Source organism: Nyctereutes procyonoides, unplaced genomic scaffold (genome assembly GCF_905146905.1).
Source record: "Nyctereutes procyonoides isolate TBG_1078 unplaced genomic scaffold, NYPRO_anot_genome, whole genome shotgun sequence".
Taxonomy (NCBI): Eukaryota; Metazoa; Chordata; class Mammalia; order Carnivora; family Canidae; genus Nyctereutes; species Nyctereutes procyonoides.
In genome coordinates this window covers 23,640,585-23,666,089 of record NW_026575142.1, presented here as the reverse complement: position 1 = coordinate 23,666,089, position 25,505 = coordinate 23,640,585, and the positions used below count along the sequence as shown (strand labels likewise).

At 39.5% G+C, this 25,505-nt stretch overlaps 1 protein-coding gene across 1 annotated transcript in view; it reads right to left on the bottom strand.

Annotated features, from left to right (window-relative positions):
- Positions 1–223: 223 nt before the first annotated feature.
- Positions 224–25,505, bottom strand: part of FAP (fibroblast activation protein alpha) — a 73,913-nt gene continuing 48,631 nt past the window's right edge. Inside the window, exons 18-27 of the mRNA XM_055308088.1 lie at positions 23,626–23,673; positions 18,241–18,339; positions 17,700–17,769; positions 16,766–16,960; positions 11,926–11,980; positions 4,057–4,156; positions 2,929–2,993; positions 2,356–2,428; positions 2,020–2,093; positions 224–609 (exon numbers count right to left, since the gene is read on the bottom strand). Coding sequence (XP_055164063.1) covers positions 508–609; positions 2,020–2,093; positions 2,356–2,428; positions 2,929–2,993; positions 4,057–4,156; positions 11,926–11,980; positions 16,766–16,960; positions 17,700–17,769; positions 18,241–18,339; positions 23,626–23,673 — 881 coding nt within the window. The 3' untranslated portion in view covers positions 224–507. The remainder of the gene's footprint in view (positions 610–2,019; positions 2,094–2,355; positions 2,429–2,928; positions 2,994–4,056; positions 4,157–11,925; positions 11,981–16,765; positions 16,961–17,699; positions 17,770–18,240; positions 18,340–23,625; positions 23,674–25,505) is intronic.

Here is a 25,505-nt window from a genome sequence, read left to right as displayed (position 1 = left end):
ATTCCCGCCCTTGGAATTCTAATGATAAAAATCCAAACTCTTTTAGATTCTTCTCCAAAACCACCTAATATCACTCAGGTGCTTGCTTAGCACAAGCGTTTTCTTTCTTTCTTTCTTTCTTTCTTTCTTTCTTTCTTTCTTTCTTTCTTTCTTTCTTTCTTCTTTCTTTCTCTTTCTTTCTGATAAAACCATAAGCTGAAATGAATGCACAGAGACAAAATAATAGTACTTTAATTTCTCACTTTATTATTTTCCTCGAACGAACAGGTGATACAACACTGTCTGTGTCCAAAGCAAAAGGCATGGTTCCCTTTTCTTTCAGAGAGTGCCAGAAAATGTAAACAATATTTGGGTTGAACTTCTGAGTCTTACTGCCAGCCTTTAGAACATCATTCATTTGTTTGTTTGTACCAAGATTGAACAGCATAAAGAGTAAAACAAGCAAATGGTCTGAGGCATTTATACGAAGTGTTCAGACTGTGATACAGGCTTGCATCTGCGTCATCTTCAGTCGGACAAAGAAAAACACTGCTTTAGGAAGTGGGTCATGCGGGTATATAAGTGCTTCGAGGACAGGCCGGGTATGCCATGGTTCTGGTCAGAGTACCACTGAAACACAAAGAGAGAAGCCTGTGTCACCCCTGTGGCCACACGATGCATCCAGCTTTGACTTTTTAATGCTTGCAGGTCCTGATAATTTTTCTGATATTGTGATTGAAATGCTACTTAGGAACACTTAATAAGAGAGTTTACACGTGACCATTTAGAACAGGAAGACAAGAGAGGCCTTTTATTAACCTTGGCTATTCTTTTGCATTCTTTAAGCTTCTATCTTAGATCTTGGTGGCTGGGCTCTTACAATGGCCAGCCTTCTGGGGGATCGGGACGCAGGCAAGTGTTCCAGAGCTGGTGTGTTGGGTCTATTACTTTGCTTCTCTGGAGCTCGGTTTCCTCATTTGAAAAATGAGGAGGTTGGATTTGGTTTTCTCTGAGGCTTCCTCTAGCTCAAAAATTCTGCGAGGCTTTTAGCCTCTGAATCCAATTCCTCTCTGCTGCCGAAAATCCACAACACATAGAACCGTAAACACCTTTCATAGGAGTTAAGCATAGTATCATTAAAAACACCCAGGGAGATGACATTATAAATTCAAACTTCATTGTTGGAGAGATGCTGGTGAGATTATTGTTTTCACTGAATAAAGAGGGCCAGTGGTCCTGATGGAATGCTGTATACTTACAAGGTGAATTTACATGGGGTGGGGTGGGGGGATCACAATTAAAAAAAATCAGAAAAATCTCACATCCCCTTTTGTAAATTGTTTTCGAAAGCCCAATTTCTAAAAAAGGGGGTTTCCTTTCTGAGGTTCTTGTTCAGGAAAAGCAAGTGAGGGAGAACTCATGCTCCCGAGGAGGGGTTGTCTCTTCTGCCATGGTTCTCCCCTTACTGTCCTCTCTGGTGTCCCTTCCTAGTCCTTGTGCGGCCTGGGTCCTCCAGCTAGCCCATTCATTCATTCGCTCGGGGACAAGTTGAGCCTCCGTGCGGGACCAGGCTCGTGTCGGGCCCTGGGGACACACGGATGACAGGGTTCTCTAACTCTGAGCAGAGCCCCCCGACTTCAGGAGCCTCTGAGGCCACTGACAACATCCCCAACTGCTTCTTACTGAACAAACAGACCTTTTGGCTGCTTCGGGACTCCCAGCTTTTTTTGTGGGGACGCCGAGCATGCAGCCACACTTATGCAAGCAGGATCACAGAACTATTGGATGTTCGAGCTAGAAGATCAGCGAATCTCACAGATGTCTCCATTTCATATACGGCTTGCCTAGTGTCCTTCAGGGAGTTCGCGGAAGATCCAAGACCCACTCGCTAATCCTTCGCCTATGCTACCTCACAGCCCGTTTGCCAGGCTTCAGTAAAAATAACAATGATATTGATAATGATAATGAAAAAATCAGATTCCTCCTCCTTTGAGCTTACGGGTCCAAGGCCGTGAACAGGAGTAAAATGAAATTATGTACCATTGCCTGGAAATCCACTTGTGCATTAACCAGAGCTTTAGCAATCTGTGCTGAGTTTTGAAAGTGCACATTATCTGCAACAAAGAGAGAGAGTTAAAGTGCTGCTAAATACCAGAAAGCATCGAGTGACAATGTACTGCCTGCAAATGAACACCGACAATTATCTAGTCGTGCGGTTGACATTGTCAGCAGTGAGTAATCGCACTCATTTGTGGAAATGTCTCTGACTCTTAGGTACTGACCCCGAGCACAGGCATAGGAGGATGCTTAATGTTTCTTAAACAAAGTGATGTTGGCTCAGTATTTTTATGTGTAAGAGTCTTGCTTAAACCTCACCATCTGCTGTTCCGTGGATGAGAAGATAGTCTACATTTCTGAAATATTCTGCTCTTGCCATCACAGTTGAATTCTGGAAAAGAGGAAAAATTAACATTTTAGTTGCTGCAAGTTCTAATAGAAAACTAGCTAAATCATTGTGCGATGGACTTAGCACCAATACTGAAATTATGTATTGCTTTGGTTGATAAATATTTAAGAGTCAGAGCAACACATTTTCATCATCATTTGCATTACTTCCATCTGATTCTTAGTTTGAAAAACGGGAAGTTTATGTGTCATATGTTACATATGAGTGAGACCTTAGGCATAAATGATGCCCGCTCAAGCTGTGTAGGGGTTGGGGGTGGGCAGGAGGATGGGGAAAAGGAGGTGAGGGAAGGGAGGATGGGGAAAGAAAGAAGAGAATCCAAGGAGAGTAAATTCCTTCCGAGTGAGGTGTTTTGCAGCTAACAAAAGATCAGCCTATTTGCTTGGGGACCCGGCAAAAGTGTAAACTCTGAAGACTGCCTCAAAAAGTATTTAGCACATTTGCAAGAACTCAATGACCTAGATTAAAGAGAAAACGCTTACTTTGTAGTGCTCGAGATTATCGTTCTTTGTTGGGAGGCCCATGAATCGTTCTGTGTAGATAGATGCTATAAAATATATAAGAATATGTTGTTTACACGTGATACAGTCATGTCACTAACCAATAAGACCCCGAGGTTAGAGAACTGCTGCTCCTCACTTTCCCCCACGGAGCTGCTGAGGAAGGTTCTTGCTTTCCTTTACTGTAATGCTCCACCCACGTCATTTGCTCTGCGATTTGCCTCAACCGGGCTTGAGAAGCCAAGGAGGAAACAGGAACAGCTGCCATTAGGAAGGACTGATCTGAAGCTTTTTCTCTTCCACCCTTCAGTGCAGGGAATGTTGAGCTAGAGAGGACCTAATGGAATGGCCTCCTTGGATTTTAAAAGAAATCACAAACGTAGCCACTTCTAGTACTTTTACTGGTGTCCTCATTAATCTAGGATGGGTCTAGGTGCCTCGAATCCTCCTCTCCCAACACACACACACACACACACACACACACACACACACACTTTCTTTTTCTGAATAAAGATTCCCTGCAAGTTATAGTTGTCTCATTTTTACTCCAACACAGGGACAAGGGTTTGATGAAAGCTAATTTTTGTCCCATTATTAGAGTCAATTCCAAATAATCATCCTGCATTGATGTTAATCATAAAAACAGGCACACATGGGGGTGGACTTCTTAACCAATTTTTTTTTTAATCACTCTGATTTCTGGAGCAATGAAATGACAGGCTGTGGCATGGAGGTGAACAGTTTGGCTCCACCCAACTTCGCATAAGATGTGCCTTAAGGACCAGTCATGCTGCACCCGTGTGCCGGCAAAAACACACAGAGTCGGCTCTGGTTTTCAAGGTTTGGTTTAGCAGGAGACACAAGGTTTCGGGGAGAGGATAGCATACCCTGGGTTTTGGAAGAGTCCTTTCTTCCTCGTTCTTGAGATTTCCTTGATTGTTGCAACATGATCACAATGAATCATATAAACAACCTCATTTATAGATTATATTTTCCCTCAGTGAAGCTGGGGTGAATTTTACTGCATAATTTGTTTTCCTAGCAACCTCAAATATAGAGTAATTACGTGTTAAATGTTTTCACAGCAACATTTATGAAATGTTTCCATACCGTAATATTCCCAGCTGGAGACAGGAGCCACTGCTATCCCACATTTGAAAAGACCAGTTCCTGAAGCAAGGGCCAGTGATGAAACATAGCCTCCATAGGACTGTGGAGACATCATTATAAGTCAGTCCCAGATTTGCTTTCACAAACTCTCCAACATCGTTTTACAGCAACTCTGCTCACAATAAGTACTGATGGGAGCCGGGGATATGCATGGGGTAGATTAAATGTCTACCCTGCACCCGTGGCAGCAGCTCCATCTGACACAGCATAATTTCATCCCTAGTAAACTAAAAATACTTGGTGTGCTAATCAGAGCATGGTAGGGGCAGTTTAAGAGATAGTTATCTTTGCAATTTTTCTGCCCCCAGTTTTTTTCCTCTATATTTTTCCAATGAGGACCTTGCCAGAGCAAAAATCAGGATTTTACTTGAAAGAAATGCACAGAGAAAGGAGATTATTCCCCAAATGTAAAAGCCAGATACTTCCCACAGCCTGCAGATGACCCGTGAGGCGATACTCACATCTGTGTATTTACTTATTTGTTTTCATAATAGAACAACAAGGGAAGGACATAGAACCTTTTGGATAGTTAAAGACATGGCCAGAGTTTGTGTATAATGTAGTGTTGCCTATTCTGTTCTGAGGATTTCTGGCATAGCAGCTCAAAGGAGGAAAAGCCATTGGTGTCTTTAAAAGTCTTACATAGTCCCCGACAAATTAAATGGAAAAACAAAGAAATGCAAAATGAGTTGGGAGTAGGGTAAGCTCTCATCAACTTTCTTCCCCAAGGAATGAGGTAGATGATTCAGAAATGTGACCCGGACAACAGGAGATGTCTGCCCATGTCACTTGGAAATTTGAACCTTTTCCTGAAAGTGAAGAAATGAGCACATAAGGTGGCATCTCCCCCTGGAAGTCTGATTTGGGCTGTAGAAACATGCTTGAGAGACATGCTTCTTCTGGGGATGTGGATTGAACAGTGCTCTGGGTTCTGAACCCCAAAATGTATGTGTTAGATCAGGAAGTGATTCTCAGTGCATATTGTTGCCCCGACATGGGAACATCGCCACAAGTCATAAGAGGACAGTGGGACTTTCCAACTAAGAATGTGCCTTATATTTAGGATCTTTTTACCACAAACCTCTGGGAGCCATTTTCCCTTAGGTCAGCAGGGATCTCATCACCCTTTGCTATGGGAAAGTCAGTCTTTAGAGAGAGTGAAAGGGTGAGAGGGAAAGTTTTACAGAGTGAGGGACAGACAGGCAGACAGACGGACAGACATGGTAATGAGGGCAGATCAGTGGCAGCAGTCATTCTTAACCCATGAAATACATGGAATGGGGCAATAAGCTAAACAGTCTTGCTGAATTCATGAGTTAAGGGAATAATTCTTCAACTAGTTAACACTTGTAGGTTTTCAGTTCTGGGGACTTTTATTGAGGACCCTTGGCTACAAAATGCAGAATAGAGGAGGCCGCTCCAATTATTTCATGGCCTCCTTTTATTACACTTAGAGGCGAACTAAAGCATGTTCTCATAGGGGAAAATAAATTTTAAAAACAGAAGGAACAGTGGCTTTAAAAATCATTTTGGTACGTGAAAATTTTCGCTTATAAAAATGATTGATTTTGATTCGTAGGGTAGCAACGACTATGACTGAAATGGAAGTTCTCTCTTTCTTAATTTTAGGTTCAAATGTGAGTAAAATAAGCCTGAGTTAGAAATATTATTGTTTGTGGTTTTATTGGAAAAGTGTGTTCACTACAAGTAACAGTACTGGGTCCCGCTGAAATAGCATGAAGTGAGATTTGAAATAAAGATCATTTACATCTAATAAAAAGGGTTTTGAACATCCCTGCCTGAAACCTCACAGATTATTAGCCCATATCTGCTCAGTGATTAGATAGTAGTGCTGTATCTAAATAAAATCTCCATGTTTCCAGGATGAATACAAATTGTCTCTAGGAATTTGTAAGAGCAAAACTAGTGTAGCAGCAGCACAACAAAAGTAGGTGTTCTTTAAATTCTCAGGCAGCTTAGAAAAGCTATTCCTATTGTAGAAATGAAGAGGAAATAAAATAAACCCGAGTTGACTTTTTTCTGCTCTCCCATGGGTGGGGCTCCAAGGCAGAGTGGGTGGCTGTCGCAAGAAAGGAACCCACGGAGCAGATTGGCCATGAGAATTCTAGAATTTTGTCCTTTGCACTTAGATGCCTTGCCATTTTGTTTAAACGAAGGATATCTTTAAAAACATTCTTAGAAGGGCACAGAATTTTGAGGGGTTTATAGAACACTCTTATGCGAGCCGTAATGCGCATTGGAACATTTTACCTACAGGCAATAGTAATAAATAGCTAACGTTTGTGTGGCCAAGGCGCTTGCAGCCCTCTTTGAGAACCCACACACTCTGCTTCCCTTCTCCCACCTCAGATGTTCCCCTGCTTGTCGGCTCTCCCCGTGTTCTCTGGACTCTCCAGGCCTGATCCGGCCCCGGGAATTTCACAGATGCTGCTGTCCTCTGCCTAGAACACTCTTCCCCCGGATATGGGCATGGCTCACTTCCTCCCCATTTCAAGCCTTAACTCAAAAAGAGTCGAACTGCACCTGTCCTTCTCATCTTCAATATACCAACCCTGCATCATGCTCCTTTCTTGCTTTTGTTTATCGCTAGAGAACTTGTCATCATTTAACGTCCTGTTCATTATCCTCATTTATCACACTTATTGTCTTTCTTCCCAACTGTTCCTGACTCCATAAAGGTAGACATTTTCATCTGTCTTGTTAATGAATGTATCCCCAGCACTGACAATATGGCCTGGAACACAGAGGGGGGAATAAAAGGGATGCTTGTCGAATATATAACTTCCCTAGGGACTCAGCTAAGCCTCACAAGTGACCTGGTGAGGAAATCACTGCTGCCTTTCCTGATGAGGAAGCCGTGGCTCAGAGGGAACGTAGAGGGCTCTGGGAGGCAGGGAGCAGCAGAGCTGAGACTCAAGGCCAGGACACCTGCCTCTATGACCCAGGACTTTCCTCTCTGTCCTTGCACTGGGGCAAACCTCGTTGGGGAACTTGAAGTTTTGGAGTCTAATGTAGTCTCATTAGAGGTGCATTTGTCCTACTTTTACATCGTTGATCACACATAGCAATTCAAATTGCTTATAATTAGTCACTGGAAGAGAAAGGAACTAAGATTAAATCATGAACTAATGCTTATTCAACACCACCTGGCTAGGCCTATATTAACAAAGCAAGGCCCATAAATGAGGTTGTTATTCTAATAATTTAGGCAAAACCCCTGCTGCTCTTCAATTGTCAGAATAATTACTACCGTTTTTTTCTTCACATCAACCAGGGTTTTGCAACCTCAGCACTGTTGACATCTTGGGCTGGATAATTCTTTCTTCTGGGGACCTGTCCTGTCCATTGTGGGGTATTTAACAGCATCTCTGGCCTCTACTCACTAGCTGCCACGTAGCACTCCCCCAGTTGTGACAACCAAAAAAATGACTCCAGACATGGCCAAATGTCCCCTGAGGGGCAAAACTGCCTGGTTATGAACCGGTTATAGCAGACACTTCCCTGGCATAGTGCTGGGTGCCTGGTGGATAGCTAATAAACAGCTAAAAACAGAGCTATTGGATTTTGGTTTGTATGAGCCAGAACAATAAAAGGGTAAGATAAAAATGCCTCCTCTCCCCTTCTTAATTAGGATAATGGAGGGAAACGTAGGATTTGCAGCTTATTCACCAATTGACTACCAAAATTTTATGTGGTGAGCTACAGTATAGTTCTCAGACCACTCAAGTGCCTAACATTTCATGGAGACAGATATGACATATCCTTCTTGACATGAAACACAATAATTGCTAAGTAAGACTCATGGTCATCTTCTTTCGCATCTCCAGTTTCCCACAGGTCCCTGTTTACTATACTAGGAAACAGGGCTTGGAGCTGTGACCTCTTTCCACCTCCTACTTCACTGCCTAAATTCAGGTCCTTGGTATTTGTTGCCAATCTTACCTCTTACCCAGCTCCTTGGCCCACTCCCTCCCCCACCTCAGACCATCCTTCACTCTTCAGCCAAGGGTATCTTTCTAAGACACCAATTCTATTCTCTATTGATTTCAAGAAAACATTTCAAAAAAAGTATCTAAGGAATCAAATACCTTTTAGTAATGCTATAGTAATCAAAATATAACAGGATTCTTTACTGTTCCTTCACAGAGTTGATACACACTACTATGTAGAGTTCATGATTTATCCAATAATTAGACCAGAGGATCTTTTCATGAGAAAGTCCTTGGTACTAATAAGATACATTTGGGAGAACATTGACTTATAGGATTAAATTCAGTTTAAATGACATCATTGGTATGTGGGATGACCAAGTAGTATGCTAAACACTTGAGAAAACAACTTTTAAAAAAAGACAAGTCCATTCCCTCGATGAGCCTACATTCTCACGGGAGAAACCAATAGACCGACAAGATAAAACATCATAATTCCTAAAACAGCAGTATAAAGAACTGTTGGAGCACAAAGAAAGTCATATCTGAGTCAGGTTTTAAAGAATAAATAGAAGTTTTCCATTTTGGAGGAAGAGGAGCAGAATAGAAGAAGATGGGTGCATTGCAGGTATAGGGAAGAGGATTCACAAAAGCATGGAAGTAAGGAAGTGCAGACATAGTCAAATTATTCATAAAGGCGTGAGGAAAAGTGGAAAGAGATGAACATGGAAGAGCAGGTTACAGCCAGATTGTCAAGAGATTTCCATGCATGGAAATAAGTTTGGGCACCAGGCCAAGGTCAATGTGTGGCCTTAGAAAGTATAGAAGCATATAAGTTATGTTTTGGAAAAATAACTTCAGTAGCAACATTGCAGTTTGTGAGATCAAAGCAGGAAGGCTAGTTAAGAGGCAACTGGGATAGTTAAACTGGTACCACACAATGGTCCATGGACCAAAAGAATCAGCATTACCTGGGATCTTATTAGAAATGCAAATCCTCAGGCCTCACCCTCAATACTGAATCAGAATCTCTGATGGTAGGGCCCTGGGAACTGTTTCAACGAGTTCTCCAGGTTGATGCATATGAAAGCCAAAGTTTGAGAAGGTCTGATCTAAGCCACATATGAAGAGAACTGAACTAAAGCGCTGGCTCTGAGGACGAGGAGAACAGATTTAGATGTTTGAAGATAGCATTGACAGAACTTACTTACCAATGGGATGTGGGAGTTGGGGATCAAGAGAAATTGGAAGTGCTCTGAATTTACTAATTGGGGTGACTAGGTGTGTGATGAGGTCCTTAAATAAAGACAAGGACTTGTTTTAAGTAGACTATAGCAAGTTTAGCTTGTGTGGGTTAGGCTTGAAGCTCCAGTAAGACATTTGGGACAGATGGTCAGTGAGCACTTGAAAGGAGCTCAGAAGAGAGGTGGGGGCTAGCGGCAGTCATTGCCATCTTTGAAATGACATGGGTTTCCCCAGTGAAGTGAAAAACAATGGGGGCCATAGCCAGACCCCGGAAAACATGGATGTCAGAAGAATGAATGGAGTGTAATGATCATGGAGACGTAGGAAAATAAGAGGAGTGTGTGGCAGAGCCATAGATAGGGCCCATCCTCCTTTATGCAGTCTAAAAGGCTCCTGGTATTGGCTATCTACCTACCTATCCAAACTCATTTCCTTCACCTTCCTCACTACATGCTTTACACTTCTGAAGTTTCTGGCATCCAGACCAACCATGCCTTACTCATTTTTACCTCAAGACTGGGCAAGTTTGTCTTCATTTTCTGGAATGCACCGTTACTGACCTATCTTCTTCACTGCCTCATTTCTGAATCTTCCCTTTGCTCTCACAGCCAGAATGAACCACTCCTGTCCCTGGTGTTCTCGCCTCAAGTTGTATCTGTCTTAACACTTGGAACATTGCTGAGCAGTTCCTTTTTTGTTCTGTTTTATCTAATAGAGGGCCAGGGCTATAACTTACTCATCTTTTCATCTTCTAAAGAACCTAAAATAAGACCTAGTTGAGGGATGCCTGGGCGGCTCATGGTTGGGCACCTGCCTTCAGCCCAGGGTGTGATCCTGGAGTCCTCAGATCGAGTCCCACATCAGGCTCCCTGCATGGAGCCTGCTTCTCTCTCTGCCTGTGCCTTCTCTCTCTCTGACTCTCATGAATAAATAAATAAAATCTTTAAAAAAAAAAGGACCAGTTGAGATCCAATAAAAATTTACTACATCGAGGAAAAAATGCATTAGTTAGTAATCAGATGGGTGGATTATATAAATCATAAAGATTTGATGGGAAAAAAAAACAGTGTAGTTTTAAGGTCTTTTTCCTTCAGGATCTTCTGGGTCCTGCTGATTGAGGGGTTGCTCAAATGTTGCATCCACTGGCAGTTCACATTTTCCTTCTTTGCACATGCTCTCGGGGTTTACCTCACAATCATTGCCATGTTGGAAAGTAAGCAATAAAGGGGGCTTATTAGACCACCTCTTCTAGTAGCATTTGCACAGACCTCTTGACAATCTTTTATTGAAGAATCTCAGGCTGATATGCATGTATTTTGGGGGTGCGGAGTGGGTTCTTTAAATCACATAGGTGGTTCTCTACCAAACTAATACCAGGATGTTCTAGAAATGAAATCAAAAGTTCCACTTCCTGGTTATTTCAAAGGCTGCAGTAAAAGAAAATTAAAACTATAAGAGAAATGTTAACGACGATATGTAAGTGTTCGGCATGAAATTTGAATTCTTTCAAAAATTTACTTTAGGAAATTTCATAAAAATGGATGGTGGGAGAGATCTTATCTGAAATATTTCACTATAAAAATATTTCATTGATTTCCACCCATTTGAATTCTGTTCTGTTTAGATATTTAACATTTGATAGTTTTAAGAAGGACCAAATGGCTTGAAGTAACAACTTTCCACAAATTCATAACAGCTCTTCATCTGGTCACTGAGCTGAGAGCTGAGCCGGAGCCTGCAGATTCCCTTCAATATTGGGTTTCATTCCCTCCATCTGAAAGCAGGCCGCTCTCAGAGAAAACAGCCAAGAAAAACAACCCAAGCCCAAACGGCTGCAAATTGACTTGCAAATGTACAAATTCAGACCAAAAAGTGAAACAGGAAATCTTCTTTGAAGGGTAATTATCATAATTTATAATGGGCAAATCTAAACTCTTTCCAATATTTCTCTAAACTTTCCAGTGACTTCATTGCCCAGGATTTGGGAAGTTTTGCCACTTCCTTTTCATGTGTATGTTGAGAACCTTCACAGCTCCTCAAACATGGGCAATTATCTTCATGACCTATGACTTGAAAACTAAATTATACTTCTCTCCCACTGACACAAATTAATATTAGATCTGGTAAGAGAACTTGATTATCCACCCCCCCCCCCAAAAAAAAAGAATCAAAACAGCCAAGAGATGATTGGGATAGGCTAGGTACTAGGGAATTTATATTTTAAAAGTTTCTGTGATTGCAAAGATTTGCTTAGCTTTTCATAAAAATGAAATGATGAAATATAAAAAGATATATATGAAATCTAAAATAACAAAGGAAATTGAACCTCTGAAAGATAGTTCAGTTCAGTATACTATAGTCTAATACAAAAAAATTAAGTAAAAATATGTCAGTTATCAGTTAATTTGCTATATGGAAGAAACTAAATGATTGGGAAAAACGAACACTTAAAGCCACCACTTTGAAGCCTAGATTATCCAAATTGACTGTTTCCATTGACAGATTAAATGATGTTGCAACATTAACATTTCATGAGAAACCTTATAAGCGCACACTTTAGAAAATTATGATTGCTGAGCTGAATAACAGGCATAAAACATATAAAACAACTCACCCAGCCCCATATGGCTATTCTTTTTTCATCAATGAAACCCATTTCTATGAATTTTCTAAAGCAAAAGAAACAAATTTTTAGAATTTTAAGTGTGTACACATGACATTTACTTCATTACACAAGCATATTTAATCCAAAGATTTAATAGAAACGCTCCATTTTCTTTGTTTAAACACATGCATAATAACACTGCACTTACAAATAATTAAAAGAATATTATCATGCTTTCTGCAAAGGATAAAACGGATCCTTCAGACTCTACTGTACATCTATTGGGTAGTATTTGCAGGGCTACAGGTCTAGTATCCTAATTGTGTGAGTGAGTTACTTGAGACTCAAGAGTTCAAGACCCAGGCTGACAGCAACACAAGAAGTAATAGCACCACGACTAGGACCAAATTCCTAAATCCCCAGATTTTGGAAAAAAGATTTTTGTTGCTGCTGCTTTAAATTTTATCAATCTTAAATGCTTAGATGTTAGTGATAATCACCATGTCACTTTTGGTCACTTTCATGCGTGGAAAAATAACCATCCCTCTCCCATTTCATACTCAGGTACCCTCAAGTTATCACAATACAGATAATTATACATATCTTTTAGGATATGGACATGATTCACTTGAGTTCCATCACAGAAGAGCCTTTCTTTGAAAACTATATTGAAAATAAATATCCTTTTAGGAGCAAGTGACCATGCCAAAGGGCAACCTTCACAAAAGTCATGGGAAACCCTCAGAAATGTAACTTTGCAATGTGGGTACAAAATAGGAATGTTTTAGGCTAATTTATCCCAGGCCTCCTTGAGGTTTAGCGTTCTGGAGCAATTGTGACTTATTTGGGGGATGGTTTGATAAAAACTCAGAAAACTCTTAGAAAAAGAGAAGCAGTGGAAGAAAACAGCACAGGGGGTGAGCCATTGCAGAGACCCAGATGCAACAGTGACAGGAAGGAGGGGAGGAGAACAAAGTGACACACAGGGAGCCAGAAAAATACTATTTTTTTTGTTCCTTTTGGTTATGTTAACACCCTTTCTCATTCTTCTCCAGAAGTAAGATGGAATGGTTTCATTAGTTGAATAATGGAGTTTTTTATAGGGATTTCACAGCAACCATTTTGCTCGTTGCATTGATTCAACATGCACGTTTCCAATGCACAGAGGAGTTGGGCAAATGCCCGGGACAAACAGATGGGAAGAAGCCCCGTCAGTCACAGCTTACCCCACACCAACTCTGAGGGACACTGAGGAGTCTATGGGGAAGAAATGCAGCAGCAGCAAACGGAAAGTTGCTACCTGTGTGGATGGTGTTCATGGTAAAACAGAGAAAATGTGCAGCAAACTGTGGAATTTCAGCAATTCTTCCATAAACTTCAAAAGCCAAATGAAAGAGGAGAAGGTTCACTTTCTTTGTTAAAAAAAATCTTTCCTCTAGTGCCTGAAGATAGTTCTGAGCCATAAAATCAATTTCGATTTTATGATCTCCCAGAAGCTAGCAATCATATTGCCTTGCATCTGGGGTAAAAGCAAATAGCAGGTGATACATTGGGAGCAGGAAATTCTTAACAGCTCCCTTCCTTGGTTTATTCTGAAAGGATGACATTTACAGGAAATGATAGTGCAATCGTTAACATGGAAATGAAACATTAACACTTAATGTGGAGGGACTAGGTTAAAGGTTAGCTAGATAATCTGAGCACTTTGAAGCCAACAAGGCTCTATAAAATTTATTTCCAAATTCTGAAGCGCTCGCAGAAGAGTTATCAGAAACACTGTTGATAATGTGGTGAAATAAAGAAAATGTTAGTAACAAATGAGAAAGCATTTTGGAGGCTGGGCTGAACTTTACTACTTTTCTCGCACAAAAATGGCCCTAGGCCAAAGGTCAATTTGGAATCCTAGGGATCAGTTATTATTCTATTTGGAATTGTTCTTATCGATACCATGTATAACAGTATGATATATTTTCTCACCACCAGCCTTCAAGCTGTATAAAAATTTCAAATTGTGGGAATATAAAAAATGTGAAATATACCCCAAATGAATAGAACTGACCCTCTAACTAACGAAGTTTTATGGGTCCTACATATGTACCATTTGCAGAGAAGCCTGATGAAAGCACTTCCTGGTTTCACTTATGCTTTGACCTCATAAGCATTCTCTTTTGTGTAGTCAAAGTTGTGAGGTTGTATGGTTTCTTCTTCTTCATTTTTTTAAAATCCTGTTTTGCTTTGTTTAAATCTATTTATTAACCCTGACTAGTATTTACTGTCCCTTCCAAATATGTACACATGATTTTCTTTTGGTATCTGAAAAATTTAGCCAGATTGCCTTTTATACGAGACTGAAGGGGACAAATTTCGTTCTTTTGTGGGAAGGTAACTTGAGGGCTACTGTAAAGGGATTGCAATCCCAATTCCCATGTCAAACATTCAGTGTTTGATTCCTAAAATGCTTCTTGGCAGACATGTGGTTGAATTATTCCCAGGATTATCATTATAAATCTATCCTTTTCAGCTTTTGTTTTCTCAAAGCATCGGGTTCCAAGGCTTCCCTTTCACTTTTGCAGAATGATGCCTTCAAGCAAAGCCAGGCCAGCCCCAAGTGCATCTCCACTGTTGTGTGTATGCTTTGCCTGGGTCACAGAACCTCCTCTTGTTCCCTAGGCTGTTTACTAAACGCTCCATCTAGCAGCAATGCTATCCCTTCAGAGTGCTGAGGGTTTATCCATTCTACAGATTATAAGAGCACTGAAAGTAGAGATCATAAATTGCAAAATTTTATACAGAGTGCATGGCAATGGCATATATTAATATTTGATCTGTTGTTGAATGGCTGAGCAAATGAGGGAACATATGCCTGCTCCAAAGCAGGAAGACTTTCTTCAGATTCCATCCTAAAAATGGCTCAGAGAAGGTACAGGTAGCCAATTACTGCCTCTGGTCTATCTTCAATTCTAAATGCCAAAGACATTTATATTATTGTGAAAATTGGTACAATTTATGGCTTCATGTCCCACATATTGAACATCAGAAATAACAATTTTCCTTAAGGCCTCTACAGGGGTTTCAGGTTTAAATTTTCATTCCATCCAAGAAACGCGATCAGGTCTGTTTCTTGAGGTATTCTTAAATTCAAATGCTGCAATTTTGGTGGTAAATAAGTGATGATGTATTGTGTTGTTATCAGTAGATTGTGATGACGATGATGAAGATAAGTTTGTTTTTTAACCAGTGCCAAAACAAACCACTTTTTAGCTCTACCAATTTTGGAAAAGATCCAGTTGAATTACAAATGAGGTATAATCTACATCTGGCTTTTGATGTGGTCCTAGGGTCCCATGCCCTTGGTGTTTATTACATGCTTTAAATACAAAGAGATGTGAATCACAGTGCCAAAAAAAAAAAAAATCTTAAAGAATTAGGTCTGTTACACTGACAATGGTGTTCATACTCCCATCAAGGCACACACAGTCTTTATGTGAGAAATTGGTAGATCTCTTGGTAGATCTTTCTTTGAGCTATCTCTTCTATGGCTCTCCATTAGGCAGAAGATTCTCCTAAACATGTTAGTGGCAGACAGGCCAAAAATCTGGATCAGCGAGAAAGATGGAGCCTCCTAGAAATTAGCCGTGAATAATGCTTACAGATTGTGTAGTGTTATTTAATAATCTACTTATTCATTTGTCAGATTTTACCCAAATAGACTGTTTTTAATTGAACATTGTATATAACTGTGTGTATAGTACTGTTCACAGAATGGAAGGAAAATTTGAAAACATATGGGTTATGATTACTTTTCTATTTTTAAAAATAATTACTTGTGAGTCTAAACTCTTCTGCTGTGATTAGAGACAAAAATACAGAAAAGTATTGTCTGGGCCTGGCTCCTAGCTGTTAAATACAATCTTCATTGTGTATGCTATAATGAAATCAGTAACTATTAATGACATCGAGACGATAAAAGGAATTTACTAATGAATTTTCTAAATTGCTCTTTGCTGTGAAACAGTATTTGACCTTAGGCCATCACGCACACGTATACATCCACGACTGAGAGTGCAAGTGGCCTGTGTTGGCTTTAACATTTATAAACTACTGCTCTCTATCTTCACATAGCCACAACATAATAACGGAAACCCAACAACTATAGAGAAATATCCAGAAGAATCCTGCACAGGTTTTCCAAATAAACAATTTCAGTGACTCGATTCTTTCTGTTTCAGAAAACATGATGGAGATGGAGACATAAATTGTGGTTGAGAATGTAGTTGGGAAGAATTCAGATTATGAGTCTGTCTTCCCTATGAATGTTTTCATAATAAAATTTGTATTACATAAAATGAATTTCTTTTTGTCAAATGAAAACAGGAAAATATTCTCATCCTAGCACAGCTGAAATTCACAGCTAGCTTAATTACAAAAGAATGCCTAGTATCTATAAGGATACAGTGTTGATGAAATCTTGAGGCATTCCTAAATTCATGAGGTAGGATCCACAGTGCTTGAGTAAATTCAGATGTTTTGTTTCCTATGGACCATCCCTAGAGTTATGCATATTTTTTTTGTGAACCATGTGAATAAATGAAAGGATATCAGAATGATGAAACAACAAAAGAGAGTATTTGTCATTTATCACCATAAATCATGTTTTGTACATTTATTAGCTCTTTTCCATCAACAATTTTTCTCTCACATTGGGCAAAAATATCTCTTTAATGATAACTTTAGATGAAGTTAGGAAAATAGACAAAAAAGGATTAAATCATTAAAGATGGAGAAACCCAACAGTGATTGCATGACTTTTGTTGCACATCAATTTCTGTTTGAATGAGAAGGTGCTCACCTGACAGCTGTGATCTGGTCCTCAACTTCATAAACACCCAGCTTTCGATAAACTGCATACAGGAGTTTGTCACCTTGGTAAGCTGTTCCTCGGCCATCCACCAAGGCAATGACTATCCCTTCCTTACTTGCAAGATAAGAAATCCAATTAATACTGAATACAGACTTTACGCTCTGACTGCAGGGACCACCATACCTAAAGGAAAAAAAAAAAAGAATCTTGGATTCCTTTGTAAAACTCAACTTGTCATGATGGCTAAGAATTGCCTTTAGTATTTCCCAGTACATTTGTATGATAAAATTTCAATAACAGTGGCATTAGAACTGGCTCAAAATCAAGAGAGGACCAGGCTTTTCCCAGAGGTTTGCTACAAGGAAGTTGTTTTGGGACACAGCCTCTCCTATTCCCCAAAACGGATACATCTAGGGTTGGCATTTCAAGGAATATGTGTGGGTTTTTCGTCATTTCTGCCACCTGCCACTTGCTAAAAGCAGGCATAAGATATACTAAAAAAAATGCATGGTGTTTTAAGCAAATTGTGTGTAGGTCAGCACTGATTTTGGGTGTGATTCCACTAAATGTATTCCATTCCCTTATTTCATTTCTAACTCACTTACATAAGACATTAAGATGATTTACAATATTTTTTGGCTGCAATTTCTCTATCTCAAAGGTATTCTGACACATTCGGCAATTTGCCATACAAAGGAAATTCAAGACAGCGAATGCAAGCCAGTCCATCTAAAATCCCCAAACTTCCTCAATCTATTTTAAATAGCCATATTTTATTTACTCTGATTAGTTGAGGAATATATAAAAACAGCATCAATAGGAACTGTTACCAAGGAGAATGGTTCATTCTATCTCATAAATGTGTATTTAATTCAACATATTTTCAGTAAATAGTTTTTACACCAAAGAAAATATTACATACACTTGAATTAGCAAGGGATACTTCTTTGATCTGTCAAACCGGGGAGGAAGCATCATCTTGTACCATAAAGCTTGGGGGGAAAAAAAGAAAAATCTTCATTCCACTATGTTCATAACATTATTTATTTTCTTTAATAACAATATGACATAAAATCAATTCATAACTGGCAAACTGTAAAAAATCAAGAATGTAGTTTAAGTTGATTTTTATTACATATTTTTTGTCAAATTTATAAATTACTAGAAATCTTGAGTTGTATTTTCCAGAAGCACACATTCTAAAATTAAAATTAAACTGTAAAACATATCAATGTTGAAATGGAACTATAAGAAAGTATAAGATCAACTCTATTTACAAACATGTTAAAGATCTTTTGTGAAGCTTTATTGTTACAGTAAGATTGGTTTACTTAAGACCTTTGATATTATAGGGTTTGGACTATAATATTTATCTTATATTTTGTTTAATATAAGTAAGATAAGATAAAGTAAGATAAGCATTCAGCTTCATATTTGTAAATGAGAAGTTTTTAAAGTCTTACTAATATCATCCACTTCAAGTTTCTTAATTTCCTCTTTAGGCAGCTGGATATTTTTCAAAGCATTTTCCAATTCTTTGTTTTCTTCCAGGATTTTAATTTCTTAAAAAAAACCAAAATGTTCATTTTTTATTAATAGTATTCCATAAAAGAGTCCTTTCTTAAAATTCTTTTGATTTTAATATGGATGAAACTGAAACAATATACGGAACTGTATAAAAAATTTATCTTGACAAGCACATTTTTAGCCTAGTCTTTAAAATAGGTATGAGTTTATGATGACATTAATCATTGCCTCCTGAAACTGATCTTTATGGCATCAAAACACATTTTGAGCAGAATCACAGAGGCAACAATGTTTAGTCACCATATTTTCCCATCTCCAACTTTTCTAACATGAAGCTATGATCTGAGTAGGTGACTTTTTTTTTATCATCTACTAAGAAAAAATAAAAGTAGTAGAAGTAAAATCTTTATTGCTGAAACTTCAAATTAAAAATAGAGGTGCCTGAGTGGCTCAGTCCGTTCAGCATCCAACTCTTGATTTTGGCTCAGGCCATGACCTCAGGCGTGCTCAGCAGAGAGTCTGCTTATATACTCTCTCCCTCTGCCCCTCCCCCATCACATACACATCCTCTCTCTCTCAAATAAGTAAATAAATCTTTAATAATTAATTATGTAGTCACAAAGTTTGTTTTTAAGTTTACAATGTGTAAAGTGAAATATTCTTCCTGTGATTTATATATATATTTTTTTTTTGAGAGGGAGAGAGAGAGAGAGAAGTGGGGGAGGGGCAAAGGAAGAGGGAGAGAGAGAATCTTAAGCAGGCTCCACGGCCAGTGTGGAGCTGGGCACGGGGCTCCATCTCACAAACCTGAGATCATGGCCTGAGCCCTGAGTCGAAATCAAGTCAGACACTTCGCCGACTGAGCCACCAGTCACCCCAACATATACATTTCTTTTCCTGCTGTACTTAATTAATATAAGATATTCCTCCCTTTTTTTGTAATTGAATTATTGTACATCATTTACCTTCATATCATTTCTCTCAAGGTGGTCATACATCTTAGTAAAATAACAATATACACACTATGATCTCTTTCTCTTTTTCACCTTAAAGGATCTTCTAAAAAACTGCTGCTTATATTTAAGCTTAATTATGATTCACACTTTAATCTTTGAAACTGAACAATCCATTGATCTCCTGATGCCATAGTTTAGTGGTATATGCAAATGGGTTTCTAGCAATAGAGGGCTTTTTGCAAGTTTTATTTTGAGCTAGAATTGATACTGGTTATCTTCTAGAGAAAAGTTAGGCTTTCATATAGCACGTGGAGTTTGATGATTTATTTTTCTTAAAAGAAGGTCTGGATGACTTCTGAGATATGGCAGTTTTTACAAAAGACATCCTGTGAACTTCTTGTTTTTGTGCCTTTTTAAAAAGTGGTCCTTGAAGATGGGGAACTGGAGGAGTACTTGTAACTACAGTAAGTTTGCCAAACCACTTCCCTTGTAACTCTCAGTTTTCATATACTCATGGCATTTTGTTCCAACATGTTATATTTAATCTTAGAACAAGTATAGATGTTTTGGTATGAGTTGTATAAGATACATAATAAATTTCATTTTAACTTTGGATAATCCATCAGGAAAGAAATACTTGTGGCATCTTAAAAGTTAAAACCAAAAAAAAAAAAAAAGCCCTCAAAAAACAACAACAACAAAAAACCCCACCAAATATACAGTTCTAAGTACAATGGAGCCAGCTCTTCATTCTCCTTGTGTGGGTTCTATGTGTGGAGCTATTATGAATAAAGGGAATCCTATAACGTAGTCACACAGAGTGACTGCATTGTAATTGCTTCTTTATTTATTTTTATATTTTGCTTATTATTCTATTTGTTATTTGCTTATTTATTTTTATCATTTTACCAAAATACCGGAAGTCAGAAACTGTATTACAAGGGTTGACAGATTGGCTAGACTGATTTCTCCATTTTCCTTCCAGCTATTGAACTTTCCTGATTCATGGCTTGCTGAAATGTCAGATTTAATTCATAAGCTTTTTAATGCTTTATAGTCCAGAGAAGCATTTGTTCATACAGTAACTTGGCAATTTTCCCACCCCTTGGAGCAAAATGGGAACTCAAAGGACTGTTGGTGGTGGGGGTGCTGATTGGGCTTCTCTATGTGGCTTTGCATTAAAAGCCTATAACCTGGAAGTTGTGCTACAGTCCAGAGTACCTTTACCTTATTTCGCTCGTCATTATACACTCAGTACCTACCATACTTAGTACCGAGTACAACGATATATATGTGGTATATATGTGGTATGCGCTCTCTATTTATTTGTGGGTTCTTCATTATGATGAAATAAAAAGAATGATGGATCATGTAAGAATTTTTGTTTTAATTATATTAACTACTATATGTTGCTTATTAATTAATTTATGTGAAGAATCTGTGGAAAAGTTGATAAATGAGGTCATTAGACCAGTTGGGTAATTGTAATGAGCACCTGCTGTGCCTGAAGCAACTAAGCCTCTTTTGGGATGTCTGTGTCATAAAGTGGCAACCCTTCTGGGTTTCTAAAGCACTTGGTTCAGGTCCTGTGTTATTTCCAAGTGACCTTATCCTACTTTGCCGATAAAACGAGGCCATTACACTGTTTTCTACAATGTCTACAAACTTTCATACAATGACATTAGTAATTTCTTCATTTTCACTCAGCACAAGGCCAGAAATGAATCTCTACATGTTTCTGGAGTCCATTTTTTCCCAACTTCTCAGAGACCTCCCTCCTTTATGTCTTCCACCACTTCTGGTCTCCTAATTTCTTTTATCAGCGTTTAACCATGCTCATATGTTCATTCTCTTTCAAAACCAAAATTAAACCTCTATCGACTGCTTCCAGCCATCGTCTCACCTCTTTCCTCCTCTCCTCAGGCAGGCCTATTGAAAATATTGCTCTTTACTTACCTCCTGTGCAGGCCTAAACTTGCTGCAGTCTGGCTTCCACCTCCACTGTTCCTCTGAAACTGCTCTGACCAACCCAATGGTAATCTCTCTCTTGCTAAGTTCATTGATTTAGAGCAGGTCTCATTTCACTCTCTGTAGCACTTGACACAGATGAGCCCTCCTCTTTCCTGAGATCCACTCTTCTCTGGGTTCTGTGATACCATACTCTCAAGGTTATCCTCCTTCTGTTCCCTTCTCTGTCTCCTTTATAGGTTCATTTTCCTCTTCTCATTTCTCGTGTTGGTGTTCTGCGCGGTTTTATTCCTACTCTGTGGTCTTATCCTCTTCCATGGTCTCAGTTACCATGTAATTCACCAACAAATGACTTCTTGTTTCTTATCTTCAGTCCAATGTCCAGATCCAAAATTTAGTCACTCTGGGACAGCTCCACTTGGATATCCCATCGGCACCCCAAGCTCAGCATTAAAAACAAAATTCATCATCTCCCCAAAAACGTTCTCTCGGCTGCGAATTCCGCTTCTGGTAAAAAGCATCAATATCAATCCACTTGACCAAGCCAGATGTCCAAGCAGCATTAATCTCCTTTATATTTGTGAGTTTCCAGTTTGATGTATCTATCATTAGGAGACATTTCCTAACCACCAAGCCCCACATACAGTACCCTGCTTGTGTGCTGTCCTGCTTTACTCCCCCCACCCTAATCCTTTATCCCGCTCTATTCTCCACTCACATGTTTGCATTCCCAATTGATCTATAATCTCCTCATGGACCTGGACCATATCTAACCCAGTGTCTGTTCATTTTAAGGATCTAGTATCTAGCACAATGTCTGGTTTAATGTGATAGGTGCTTAACAAATATCTATTGGATAACGATCTCTGGTACCAAATGCACTGGAAAACAGGTGAAAAAAAAACGACAAATAAATAGAAGACCTAGCATCAGCTCTAAAACTCAGTTTATCTGGGTATTTATTAAATATTCAGATTCTCTAGCCCAATTTAAGATCCGCCTGAACTGGGGATGGCCTGGGAATCTGTATTTACAATAAATACCTCTGGAGAATCTCATCACTAGGCGAATTTGCAGAACTGTGTTCTAAAAAAATCGCATTCTGTTCGAGAGTTAGGAAACATATAAATACATATGAGAAATGAGAGTCACATGAGCTCTGCACCTATTTTGTAAGTATTGGGTGAAATAATGACACTTTTGTATGTAGTACCGAAATTGGTATCTGGCAGGAATAGAAGAAGGGTAATTAAAAAGTGGAAATTCATGCTCTGAAAAAAGGGAGGCTGACCTTTAGCAGTCATGATAAAATGGGAATCATGCATTTATGGGAATTTCCATTAAAACAAAATCTTACAGATTTGAATGTAGTATTGCTTTAAAATCTCTCTTACTCAGGGTTGAGATGAACCATACTGAGAAAGACAATGTTTTATTCTTACAAGTATTTCATTATTAGACACGAGGTAAAAAAATCCCACAACTCTAAAATGACACTGGGTTCACAGCCCCTGTTTTACAATACCTGTCCTGTCTAGAGCTTTGGCACTGACTCTGGTTTTCCTCATTATCTTATATTCACCTGTTTTACTTGAGCCATTGAGCTGGCAGCCAAACTAGTCCCAAAGCAGTCTACTGACTTGTCACCAAAGCTGTCCAGAGAGGATCACAGGCACGGGTCCTGAGGTCCCTCATTGTCCCTCATCTCCATCAACTTCAACCCTATAATGTTGTTTAATGGAAAATCAAAAGACAACGAGGAAACTGCAGGGTGAGCATCTGGGCAATTGCATGCTTGGACCACTCTGCCCAGAGCAAAGACAGTCATCTTTGATCTGTGAACTATTTTGAACTAATATCATAAATGCAGGATGGAGGAGGACTGTCTTGATAATAGTTGAAAATGGGAAAAGCCTCTAAAATTTCAGGGATTTCATTCGTAGCAACAGTGTGATGTAGCTGTTAAAACAAAAAAAGCCCGCGTGATAGTCATCCTCTGCTTTGAACTGGACTTAGATCTGGAATTTGTCTCTGGTTTGGGATGTTGCAAAAAAGCAGGAATTCTTATTTGGGAGGGAGGTTGTACTAAATATCCTGAGTTTCCTTCCAATGCTAAGCTTCTGTGTTTTTTATAAGGCTGACTGGGGAAGACAGCATGAATCCCTGTGATATAACTCATCTGTGTTATGCCAGGTTCTTACTGCAAGTAACTATTAAATTTCTTAGGATCAGGTTTGACTCCAGCAATATCCAAGTCTATGTGAAAATAAGCTCTGTGACCAAAAGATTCCATCACAGTTCTCCTTGCCCGTGTGGGGAGACTGTCTTGCTTCCTCTCGTGTAATGTCACCCAGAGTTCAAGATTTCTTTAGACAGCAGCATGCAAGAGAGCGGTACCTTGATCAGTGTGGCCGTCATGAAGGGTGGAAATGGGGAGGCCTGGGCCTGTGCACAGGATGCAAACAAAAACATAGTTTAGTGTTAAAGGAACACTGAGTTTCCAAGAAGAACCACTGGTCATATTTGTGATTAGCGTCAAGCTCAAGTGTATCTTAATTCTACAGCTATTTTTCCCCCATGGAGAAGTCAACAACACCTTCTAAGTTACATTGAAACAACACATGAGATCAGAGCCCAAAAGAAGATATGTGAGAGAAGACTTGCCTAGGCACCTTTCAAGGAGGGATCCTGAATAGTCCAGATCTAATTACACAAGCGGCCCCCAGGATCTGCTATGATAGACAGCCTTCTGAGAAGTCATGTCATAGGGCTAGGGTTAGCTGTGTCTTTATTATCCGATAACCTTCACCAGCACCCAGATAATACTTTCAGTCTGGATTCTTGGTTCAATGTTCAGTTTATTTTGGTGGGTGGAACTCAGCATCTTTTTCTTTTCCCCCAAGTGAGTAATAAATGTAGAAATAAATTTATATAGAACCCATTACCTGTTCAGATATGCTGTGGTGGTCACATTCTCTGGAAACAGACCCAGAGGTTTTGTGGGCCAGAGGTTTTTCTGGGGGTGGTATTAGGACGTTGACTTCTGGGAGAGGAAGGATTGGCTGGTGAGGGGAGGTGGGCTTCAGTGCAGTCAAAATGCAAACCTCAGCTGACCCCGCAGGGAGCTCTAGAGCTGGGTGGTCTGCAGAATGGCCTCCATGTCCCAACAGGGCTGGCTTTTGTACTCCAGAATGGAGCCGTCATGGGGTGGGCACGAGATGAGAGCAGGGCGGGGGCTCGGCTGTGAGCTCTCGGCCACCAGCACTCTCAGCAGATGGTGAAGTGAGGGATTCTGTTCTGAATGGGGGGTTCTGGGTGCAACTCCAGTGTCCACTACATATTGCAGCATGGAGCTCAGGTTCTCTGTGCAGAAACAGGCCATTTTAACAAGATCTACAAATAATTAAACACTAATTATCTCTAACTTACTGGAACTACAGCATAAAATAATACCTGGAAATATACCTTTTAAGAATGTTTAGCTTTTTTTTGAAGTCGGCTCCATGCCCAGCAGGGAGCCCAGTGTGGGGCTTGAACTCATGACCTAAGCTGAGCATGAACTGAGATCAAGAGTAGGATGCTTAATGGATGGAGTCACCCAGGTGCCCTTGGAAATATACTTTTAAAAGATAAATTTGCTCCACCAGTCAATGGGTTAAAAGAAACACCATGGAAGTTGGGGGCAGGGGTTCATTTGCACTCTTGATTCTTCTTCCTTCTTTGTGGAACATTATTGGAGTAGCACCCTGGTCCCAAGCAAGCAGAAGAGGAGGTAGCCTTTTTGACGAGTTCTCAGAAGACCTGGATAGAAGTAACTCCTTCGGCTTTGTTCCTGGCATCTCCCTGCCTGCTCTTGAGTGGATCCTCAATGCCCTAAGTGTGACAGTGCTGGGGTCTCCAGGAGCCCCCAGTGGCTGTCTAGTCGTACCCACATTTGTGAAACTGTAATATAACTTTTACAGGTAATAAAGCTAATATTTTAACTTCCTTCTGATCCCTGAGTCTAACTTGAGAGTCAGGAGGACAGCTATTATTTATTAGGTTCTCTCAAAAAAATAGTTTTTTATTGTGTGGAGTTTCAAAATTTTATAGAATTTAATTTCAGATATTTTCATTTTGACTAGCTTTTCTTTAAAGTTATTAGAAGGGACGAACACATATATTTTTGGGCAGAATGTAAGGAAATGGAACACGATTCTGAATTTCTTGACTTTAGTCAGCCAGTATCCTTCCTATGGAATTTTTATGGGTATGAAGTTCCAGTAGTGACAACTAGC